This window comes from Aphis gossypii, unplaced genomic scaffold (assembly GCF_020184175.1).
Source record: "Aphis gossypii isolate Hap1 unplaced genomic scaffold, ASM2018417v2 Contig00637, whole genome shotgun sequence".
Lineage (NCBI taxonomy): Eukaryota > Metazoa > Arthropoda > Insecta > Hemiptera > Aphididae > Aphis > Aphis gossypii.
Genome location: NW_026083205.1, coordinates 29,842 through 41,635, shown reverse-complemented (window position 1 = coordinate 41,635; position 11,794 = coordinate 29,842). Strand labels below are relative to the sequence as shown.

The window sequence follows — 11,794 nt, the reverse complement described above, 5'->3', positions numbered from 1 at the left end:
TTAATCACTTTTATCTTCTCTACTAAGGCTGTGTTTCATTTTCTTAAAAATCCTATCTTTCTTCCCACCTTCACGATCCTTAGCACCCGAAAACCAACGGCTTAGTTGTCTGGAAATATCCTTTAGTTTTAAATTAGAGTCTTTGGTAGTAATGGTTTCTGAAATTAAAAATAAATCAATTGAAAAAATGAAATACAAAATATGAACAATATTGTATACCTAATAAATATTTGTATGATTGTGTCCCAGAAAAGTTCAATTTCTTGCTTCTATTTGTTTCTCTTCCAAAAGCACTATATAATAATTGTACTTCCTTCGAAATTATTCTCGGAATAACTGCTTTTAAACTTTCAGATAATTTATCTCCACTTTTAATGGAGATCAACATAAAACATTTCTAAAAAATAAAAAATAGATTTACAAATCAAATAAAACTGTGCAGTTTTAGTAATAATTTTACCAGCTTTTTAACTAACTCCAAATTAGTTTTTAATTCATTATCGAATTGTTGGAAATCTTCTAAGTTTAATTTGGGCATGTCATCTAAGTTTTCTTCTAGCATGATTTTGTTAATATCTCCTATATTATTGTGGGATGCAAATAAGTGCCTTGTATGTTTGGCCTCTTCTGTGATTTTATATTCTAAGCTTCTTTTGACTGATTCTAAATTTGCTCTTGAAACATAAGTTTCTGAAGGTGGCATACCTAATTTAAAAAAAATACATTAGGTGAAATTGGTAAGTGGCATAACAAATAATTTTTTTTTGTAAATAATCACTAAAAAGTATACTTATAAAGTAATATTATAATGTGCTTGGTATTGTAAAAAATTGAAGAGATATTAAAGTGAAAAAATAATGACCATACGCATGCAATGATACTTAATCTTATTATTTAAAATATAATTAAAAGTAGTATGCTAACATATTTTAAAAAATATGAGGTACTTTGACCTAATTCAAGCACTGTATGTAATATCATTCTAATTTTTATTTAAACTATTTAAGCATGATAGAATTTTAAAATACATGTAGCAGTTATCGTATACTTTTTAGGAAAGTCTTAGAATATCCATAGTTGAAACTAAGAATATTTAATATCTTTTTTATAAGAATGCCTTAAGAACTTGACTGAAAATATACCTGTTGCACATGTACAACCACATGTTGGGCACTGTTTCTTCTTTTTAATGTTTAAAGCTACATTTTTAAAAACATTATAAACAAAATTATAATTATAACTGTAAAAAAATGATATAAGGTGATAGTTTTGTTATGTTGAAACATTTTAAGTTAAAAATCTTACGTTTATTGTGATTTGGTTTGGTAATTGGCATAGATTTTTTTTTGGTTTTAGACTTTTGAGATGACTGAGCAAGATTGAACTGTATCTTACTATCATTATCTGTTAGATAGACATAAATTCAGAAATATTGATATCCAAAGAAATCGCACATATTTTGCTTGGAAGTCATTGAAAATGAATCGGATGATGTTGACATCTCAGACTGCACATCATCATCTATTTTAAATATAATAATTTAACTATAAATTCATTAGGTTATTATATTATAAATAAAATTAATTACCATTTATATCACTGTCCTCTACAACTATGGCATCGTCATTTTTACTAGAAAAAGCAATGCTACTCAAGGACTTGTTCTTAGGTTTTTTTTGCTTGGTTTTTTTTGAAAATGAATCGAATGATGTTGACATCCCAGACTGCACACTACCGTTATCTATTTTAGACATGGGTTTTGAAGTATAAATTCAGTACAATTATTCTTTATTTATGTTTATACATGAAGGCCAATTACCATTTATTTTTTCTTCTGCAGCATTAAAAGGAGGTATATCTTTTAGATAATTTTTTAGCTCAACTCCACTTAGATTAATAGGGTCGTCTTCTTCTTGACTGCTATATTGATCATCGACATTGCTGCTGTTAACTAATGTGTCTGAGAATGCCCTGTTCATTCTTCTAAGACCCTGATCGTAATTTCCTAAAATACCATATTGGAGATAAAACTATTAATGAGAAAATATGTGCTTATATTATACATTGATACAACTCCGTTCAGAATCTAAAATTAAAATCAAAATTTAATACTCACGAACTTCTTTAATCACATTCACTTCATAACCTTTCCACAAAGGCCCATAAATAGATGAAACTTTGCTCATTTTATCTATTTTATGGTAATCTTTTTTTGTCGGATATTTGCAATACAATTTGCCTTCCACATAATAGGTCCACGATATTGGTACTAGGTCAATATTTGCTTTGCTATATTTGTTGTTTTCCATAAATTTAATTATGAAATGTGTTACATCTTCCTTATAATCCATATTTTTAATAATTTTTTGACAATTTGTCAGATCAATTAAAAATTATAAAACTGAAAACGTAAATTTAACATTTATATAATACAAAAATTTAATTAAAGAACAAAAAAATAAACAAATATTTAACAATATAAGGTATTAATATATATTGTAAAACATTATTGACTTAACACAAATTTTTAATAGAATAAGTAGTAATTTATAGCAAGTAACAAAAATAATTGTTGTAAAAGTAATGTTTATGAACTATGAAGAAAAGTAACTACAAAACTGCTATGGCCATTTTCAAAAAAGACACATTTTTTGTGTACATTTTCTAAAGGAATAATTTTTTTCCTTCTTGATAATTTACCCAATTTCATAATCCCAACTTCTGATGAATTACATGGATATTTGAAAACATCTGAGATCGTACTGAATGTAAACCCATACAAACAAATACTTTCCCGTTTTTTTTTTATTCTAAATATATTAAAAATTTCACCTGACTTGAGTAAAACAACATTATTAGGTCTACAATTATTTAATTTAACTCCATTTAAAATAACACTTTTAACATTGTTCTTATTTGTATGTAAAATGTCAGGGTTAACAGTAAGATAATTTTTTTTTGTATAGCATTCTTCTTAGCTGTTAGTGGACACATTTTCTGTTCAGACATTCTTCTTATCAACTGAGCCAAAGGATTATTTTTTCCAACAATCTGTCGTTTGATTTTACCGAGACAATTTTCAAACGGAAATGCTGAAATTTCAGATAAATTAATTTTTGAGTGTTCCACATCGTCTGCCAAGTGAATTAGGTTGTGATTATTCATCACTTGTGAATCTGTTCCATAACACGAAGGAAGAAGCTCAAAAAACTTCTTCAATAATTCTCTTGCATAGTTGACTTTGGTAGTGCATAGTTCAGGATCACAAAGTATTCTACACGCAACTACTAATAGTAGAAAATGATGATACATATTTTTAGAAAGGCATTTACGTAGCACCAAAGCACCACAGTAATGCAAAAAGAAACGAAACTGTGTTGCCTTCCAGTTACTAAGCGCATCTAATTCAAACTTTTTTCTTTGAAACTCTTTAGGCACAAATTTAGTAAATATTTTTAAGGTAGAATTTAAAAGAATTTTTTTTGGACGAGAAATTTTGCATCTACGATCAACTCTTTTTGTCCCGAGCAGTTTATGTAATATCCATTTCATTACTCCCAAGTATAGCAAATGCATCGAATCTAAGAATACTGATTTGACAGGGTCAAAGTGTGGTATACTTAATAAAGGTGATCTTTCTCCCAGATGGTGTTCAGCTTGTCGTTGTTTAATAAAACTTTTTTTAGTGCGTCGTTTAGAATTTACACTGGGATATACTCTTCTTTTGTTTTTAGTCTTGCCTTTAATTTCACACCGCTCGCAAGCATAAAAGCCTCCATGACCTTTACACTGCTTAAGAAACGATCTTGCAGGTGTATCACACGTAAATCCAATAATGTCTACTTTGAATATACGATTTTCAATCGTCACTCCATTCTGAACTAAAATTTTAATTTCCTCAACAAAATCTTCAAAAAACTCATTTACACTTTTTGGTTTAGCATCACCACTGTAAACAGATACAATGAATGGTTTTGATTCGTATTCACTATGTATGATAAGACCCAAAATAGGCCAGAACTGTTCATTTGAATTATTAAACAATGGCAAACCATCCACGTTAAACAATAAACGTATACTGTCATCTAGATATTCATCAGTTATTATTTCTTTCAAACTTTCTTCAACACCAAAGTACACATAAGAGCAGTTAGTGTTCTTTGAACTAATCATAATCTTAATGTTTTCATTTGATTTTGTTTTTAATAAACCAACTGATGATTTTGGTAAACTATAAAAATGATCAGTCCGTAACACCTCTAATAATCCATCTATTGCTTCAACTGTAAGGTTATTTCTAAACTTCACAGCCCAACCTTGCAATCTGTCACGGAAAGTAGTGACTGTAGCATTGATATTTTGACTGTCACCTCCTTGACAAGAGGCTTCATCTGAGTTAGATGATTCTTCTAATGACAGAGAAGACATAGGACATTCGTCATAATTTGGTGATTGGTTAGTATTCTCAAAAGAGGAATCGGTCAAGTGATCATCAACATCGTCTTTAAAAAATACACATGTCGACGAATCTGGATTTTCTATTGGCATATTTGGATATGGTTCAACAATGTCTGATTCATTACTTGATACTACTGATTCTTCAACAGCGGAACGTTTCAATTGACGATGTTTTTTTACTCTATTATATGTAGACATTTTCTTATTCTTCTTAGCTAGCTAATGAATATAATTTTTACCTGATTTATGAAGCACAGTTATTTATTGCATACCTACGACCTATAACAGCTGCAACCATCCAATAAAAATTTAAAAAAAAAAATTCTAATTATTTACATACATTTTCAAACAACAATTTCTATTTTTGCTAAGACCTATTTCAATATTAAATAGGTATTATTCATAACTTGGAAGAAAAATATAACAAAATTGATGAAAATATTTTTTTTATTATTATTCGTTTGGTAGGTATTACCCAATTGTTAAAAATATTAAAATGGTTAAGGTAGATACTTAGTTATTTTCAAATGTTTGATTAATAACAAGGTTAATAATTATACTAAACCTATCACATGCATACTATATACCTAAGACATCATTTAATTTTTAATTTTTTAACAATTTTCAACTGAGTATTATCATGTTTATGAAATTTGTTGTTTTTTTTTTAATGTTATTAGATAGTACCTAGGTATAATAGTTATGAGAAATTATGAAAGTTACTCACCAAATGTAATATGCTTAAGCAAAATGTATGAGCTTAATATAATCTTAATATATTATATTAATATTAATAACTTTATTTCAGAAACACAAGATACAATTTAAATTTTAAATATAATATTTTTTCTGACCCATCCTATGAGGATAAACTTGTTTTAGGTTGGGTGAGTCTTTATAATAATAGTATGTAATATAAAATAGATACAATGAATAATATAAATTGAAATTATGAACTAATATTTTAACTAGTTAATCTAAATGTTTAATGTACATTTAAAATGTAATAAAAGTTTAGAACGAATCAATATTAATATTTTTACTACGGAGTAAATTTATATCAGTATTTAAAGGTGACATCGTACCAAAAAGTTTCTTGCATATAGGAGTATTTACATTAGACTTTTCTTTTAATCTGGTACCAAAATTATGTGTTGGTTTTCTAATAAGATGCTTATATGTGTAAAGTAATAAAAGTAAATGATTTCTATGCAGTTATTCAATATTATTAACATTGAATATTGTGTATATCTCGTTAGTTGGGGTTAGGTATGGTTTTTTTTTTAAGATATATTTAATTAAGAAATTTACAGTAGTATTATGTAGAGTAAGATTAGTTTTGAAGGTACTACCAGAGTACTACCCCATATCCTTATGCCATAAGAAATTATTGAATTTACTAATGAATAATAAACTATTCTTAATACTTTAGTATCTAAGAATAGTCTGAGTGTTTTAAAAATATTAAAAAATGTTCTCACTAGTTTAGTTAAATGCTCAATATGGTATTTCCAATTTAAATTATTGTCATAGATCAATCCTAGGTGTTTTATACTTGATAGTTCTTTTATTTCATCACAATCACAATCACAATTAAAATAGAATTAAAAAATATTAGTCTCAAATAATAATAATAAGACTGATCAAAAGATTAATTGGGATAGTTAACAGGAAAATCATAATATTTCTTAATTCTCTTTTATTGCATAAGTTTATATAGTGATTGTCTAATTTAACATTTTTAAATAAATGCATAATAACTTTTTTTTAGTATAAGTACCCTGTAGTAAATAAATTCCCTATTGTTTTGATTTATAGATCCTCTAACATTAGGTACATTTATTTAAACAAATTCTAACAATGTTATTTTGGTTAATTATTAGTGCATTTAGTTATCACGAAGACCAACCCATACTAATATACTATATTGAAAATTAGATTGATAAAGTGCATAGTAATTATTTTTCTCATTGTATATTTTTGTACAATATAATAAATAACAATATAACTTAGAGTAACTTGTAAGTTATGAAGCGAAGCTTCCCTAATAAGTCGTTAAATATCAATTTCAGCTTAAATTAATATCAAATATCTATTACTCCTAAGTATCAAATTCTTTTCACTTTATTAATAATTGTACAGGTTTGTGAACTATAGATTTTGATAATGTCAAAGAATGAAATGAAATAGTATTATAATAATGAACTACATATTTGTTAATTTAAATTTATCCACATCTAAAACTATAGATTTCTATCATTTAAACTATTTAAGATTTGACTAAAACCTCTGTAGTCCATCACAGGACTTATGAAAAAAAGTAGACATCATAGATTTCATTAATAGGTATATATAATAAAAAATAATTGAACCCATAATACTACCTTGTGGTTAGGAATAAATTACAAATATTAAAATACCTAACTATAGAACTTATAGGTAATTGTATAATATTATAAATTATAATACATTTATGGGTTTATAATATAAGTACCTACCCACCTATAATTTAATTTGTTGCAATACCTACCTAAGCAATATTAAATAATTAATAAATTATGTACGGTTAGCTAATACCAATTTTATCATATATTATATATATATCCTATATTTTGCTCAAACAATATTGAATACCTATTTAAATTGTCTCCCCGGTTAGTCTCTAATTAACTACCTACTTAGCCAAATGTATTTAGTATTTACCACGAGATTATCTTTTAAGCATTACTACTAATACTACTACTACGTATAATATTTTTAATAAAAACAATAAGTAGGTACTTACCGAAAACGTCTAAGAGATGCAATTATAAACAAAAAATAATAATTAAATTCGATTGAAGTAGGTATGTAAGTAGTTAATACTTAAAATAGTCACACTTTCACAGTTTTAACTTTTAACTTTCAAGTAACATGGTCACATTGGTTTGGCACTGTCGTCTGTCAGTTGTCACTCACGTCTCACACATAAGACTGTTTATAGAAACCATGTGATAGTGTGCGACATGATAAAGTAAATAGGTATGCCAGCAATTTGGGTTTGCGCAAGTCGGCCATATTGCTTTTCTCCAAACGCTTATCAATACAGTAATACTATCAATTTATCATGATTCATAAACAAACAGACAACTAACAAAGTACAAACATTAATTTTATTTAAATCATACGTTTTTTTTTACATTTGTGTGTTATTTTATAAATTTTTGTATTTTTGTATTATTTTTTGTTTTTGTTGTTTTGCGGTCGTTTAAAAGCTCATTGTTTAATTTATTCATACGAATAAATGTTCGTGTTCGAACCAAACAGCCAAGAACATCTGTTGGTAAATCATGAAATTTTTCATTAAGCTTTTTGACAATATTTTTTATAATATTTGGATGTTTTGATAGACCATTGCCATGAAGATCTTTGAATAAAGACTCCATTGTATGAGCAGCATTAACCAATGTTCTTGATGGTACCGTAAGATTACCCATAGACAAATGTTGGATCCATGAATCTTTGGAACTTTCTTCATCACTCTTCAAGAATGGGTATTTATGAAGGAATCTATGTGCTACATACCCTATTACATACTCAACACTTTCACTTTCAATTTCATCGAATTGTTTAGTTTCTTCCATCTGTAATTTAATATTATTGTAGGTATTTTAATTATAAATTGTTTATTAAAATAATAATATACTTCTAATTCAAATTCATCTAATATATTCATATTGATTTTGTCAATGTCTACAACTGATCGTCCACTTTGATTTTCTAATTCAGCCAGTTCAGTTTTGGAACAGTCATTTTCTAAAATATGAATTAGTTGTCTAGTAAGACATTCTTCTCCAGTAACCAATTATCTTCCAACCATTGGTAGTATTTCTATTTACTGTAAATACTGTTTTACAGTGTTTCCCTAGTATGTACCATCTAAGGCTACATTGATGTAATTAATTATTAATGTAACTCCTATTATGTTTAGTGTATTTAATATTATTATGTTTAGTGTATTTAATAATTACGTACCAATATTTGAATTGTAAAGCTGTAATATTGTTATAAGATGAACCACACATTCCTTTTAAAAAACTAAAAAGGTTTTCAATAATGTCTTGATTGACTTTTCTAGTCATTATATAATCTATTTTATAACTCTTCATATCATCAAGTAATCCTTTTAATGACTTATTTGTTATGATAACACCTATTTTATTAATTAATTTTTGTTTTAAAAAATAATGCTTGTACATAATTAATAAATTTACATATTTTTAATTTAGTGTTTACCTTTTTGGAATGGTAATAACGTTTTTTTTGGAATGTACTCGCATATTAATTATGAAATCATTCATTCTATCGAGCAACTTGTTTTGGTTATCTTCATCTAAACCATAACTAGCTGTATGTTGTCATACTTCTGCTGTGTGTTTAGCAAGTCAAACCAATCATTAATTAATTTAATTACATCTGAGGCCTAAAAAAATAACAACATTCCAATTACATGTTGATTGAACATTTTTCTTTATGTTTTACTATTGCTAGTGTTGAATTATTCAAAATATGCATAAGTATGATTATTTTAACATCTAACAATATGTAATTATCAGAATAAATTTACCTCTTTCCAATTATAATTGTTGATTATTCCTTTATTTCCTAAATAGCTTATAGCTTTGGCCACACTATTTGAGAATACATGCGCTGCTAATTTAACATTCATCCTTGCTGTACCTTCTACAGATAAATGTCTCTCTGATAGTTTGTAAGCAAATCTATAGTCTTTATCACTGTTAACTTTAATAGCTCATACATTATATTCTTGCCAATATACTTACCATTTGGTAAGACAAATCCTCTAAAATATAATTTTTTTATTTATTTCAATAGGTATAATAAATTATTTTGATTTCATTTCATATCTACTCACTTATCAAGAAAATGATTTCTGGCCAATTTCAGCAAATGAGGCGCATCAGCAAAAGCATATATGTTGCTTTTAGTAATAGGGTGTTCAAATGATGTTTTCCCTATTGATATACCTAAGTTATGCCATAGTCCTACATTTGATGGACCCATATCACTAACGATAGCTATAACATGGTAACCTACAGAATGTAAGCTGATTATGATGGTGTATAAAATATCTTTTGTCATTGGCGTGTCATAATTATAATAAACGGGTTGTTTCCAAGATGCAATAAGTCCTATTAATACATTTATCAATATTAAGATATGTAGATCTTTGTACATTAGTCTAGAGTATACATTATTACCTCGGACAACAACAGTTTGTACACATGTGTGTGACCCAACATTTGTTCATTTTTTTTATCATAACAAATTCTCTTTGAAATGTAAGTTTCGTCAAATGAAATTATTGTAAGCTTTTCATTAAAACTCATTGTATCTCCTTATATTTAAAATAAAAAAAAATATTATTGACGTTAACGTCTTTTAAATATTTTTGATGATTAATAAATACCTTTTGCTTTCATTATTAAATAATTACACTAGAAAGTATACCAGGTTCAACTAAAAATTTTGCTGCTGACATTCTAAGTGTTGATAATCCTAGTTATAAGTTAAAATGATTATATATTTTATTAAATATGGTCAAAAAATTAGTATACATTACAAACCGGGTAAAGGAAATTTTTTCTCGTCTCGTAAAAATCTATATGCTTTTGGGGAAATGCTCCTAATGGAAATAGCAGAAGAAATGTCATCAGATGTCCATTTAAAAACTTTTTTTTTAGGATTAGTAGCATTTCTATTTGTGTTGGACTAAATATGTCTTTTAATGTTTTTGAAAAACGGATAATAAATCTTTCTTCTTCTTTATTACAATATCCCTTTAAACTAATTACTAATTTCCATAACTTTTCATTTTTTTAAAAGTAAAGTATCATTTTTATTTTTCAAAAGCACAATTTCATCTTTTAATCTATACATGGGTAAAAATTTTAAAAATCAACAAACATTTTTAATAATAATAATATAATTTATTTTCCAGTAACAATAAGCAACAACATACATAAACATGAACATTTAACACATAGTTAGATTATCTCTAAAGCCACTACGTTGTATATTTAATTATGTAGATAGTAGATGTATAAAAAAAAGTTCTTTGTACAAGAGTACATTTTTAATTAGTTATATAAACTATTTATATGCAATCCCACATGAACTAAAAACCAATATTCTCCTGGTTGAGTAGTTGTATCCAATTATTTGATTCTTTAGTCTCGTTAACATTAAATTAAACTAAAGCAATTATAATAAATAATAATGGCATGCAAACATATATCCAATAAAATTAAATGTACACAAATCTATTATTAATTTTAAGATTTTACTTTTTACTATATTCTTTTTCCATATTAAATTCCTCAGTAATTGAGCTAGGAAGCTGTATAAAATCATTATTAGAGAAAGACTCATTTGAAATAGGGAATAAATTACGACGACAATTTATCCCTGAATTAACTTGAGGCGAGCTATTAAAAAAAGATAATTATAATCATTTACATTATACTAACAATATTACCTGTTATTTGCAACTTCATTGGTGACTATAAATGTACCACTAGGTGTGGTTACTTTAGTAACATTATTGTTTGCATAATTGGTTGGAGTAGTAGATAAATACGGCGAACCACGTATGCTATAAAAAAATACACCAAAAATTAAATGTTGATTAGTTAGTATATTATACTTACCTTAAAGGTATTGCATTAGCTTTAAGTCTTCTAGCTCGTTCTGGTGAATAACCTGCAGCTTTTTGAATATCTGTTTTCTCAATAATATCACTTTTAGAAAAGTGCTTAGTACATACAACGGCTGAAAATATTTTGATAATATTTTTGGTAGTAATTGTAAATATACTAATATCCTATGAAATTCTATATATTAATAAAGTAATACATATTACCCGTTCTACAGTTAATTTTTTTATGTTAGTGCCCTTTGTTATTTGCAAAGTCCATTTTTCACATAGTTTTTCGTCCTTCGGGAAACTATGTAGATGAATAGAAGGATCTTTATTATATTTTTACTCCTACTACCACTAAGACAGCCATCAAATATACATAGAGGCATATTGAATTCTTCACTGATACTTTTGTGTGTACAGTAAAGTGTAAAGAACATGTATTAACAATTATATAAATGTATAAAATTATAAATGTCAATTTTTAAGTTTGAAATTTGAATTTGGTATCGGGTATACAAATTTTATCAGATAAGATAATGACCAAATCTGTTTACTGATAAGAAGCGGAGAAAAGCAATATGGCTTCCTGCGCCAAATATCTCATAACTCGTCCTATAGCTGTCATACCTATTT

General features: G+C 26.8%; 1 protein-coding gene and 1 long non-coding RNA gene across 2 annotated transcripts; both read right to left on the bottom strand.

Annotated features, from left to right (window-relative positions):
• LOC126554894 (uncharacterized) lies at positions 1 to 1,398 on the bottom strand. Its single transcript, XM_050209894.1, has 5 exons — positions 1,306 to 1,398; positions 1,143 to 1,199; positions 461 to 705; positions 220 to 397; positions 1 to 158 (listed from the first exon to the last, which is right to left on the bottom strand). Exons 1-5 carry the CDS (start codon positions 1,334 to 1,336, stop codon positions 1 to 3), a joined length of 669 nt encoding a protein of 222 aa, XP_050065851.1. The 5' UTR covers positions 1,337 to 1,398.
• A 60-nt stretch (positions 1,399 to 1,458) lies between these two features.
• On the bottom strand, positions 1,459 to 1,928 carry LOC126554898 (uncharacterized). The gene is made up of 3 exons (XR_007606747.1): positions 1,820 to 1,928; positions 1,589 to 1,741; positions 1,459 to 1,521 (listed from the first exon to the last, which is right to left on the bottom strand). It is a non-coding gene; the product is annotated as an uncharacterized LOC126554898 (long non-coding RNA).
• Between the last annotated feature and the right edge of the window lie 9,866 nt (positions 1,929 to 11,794).

What these genes read in the sequence shown, in the direction of transcription:
- LOC126554894 (XM_050209894.1), bottom strand. Translation starts at nt 1,336, where the DNA reads ATGCCAATTACCAAACCAAATCACAATAAAC. An exon ending in TGGTTGTACATGTGCAACAG is followed by an intron (nt 706 to 1,142) that starts GTATATTTTCAG and finishes TTTTTAAATTAG; the next exon opens with GTATGCCACCTTCAGAAACT. An exon ending in ATCATACAAATATTTATTAG is followed by an intron (nt 159 to 219) that starts GTATACAATATT and finishes TTTTAATTTCAG; the next exon opens with AAACCATTACTACCAAAGAC.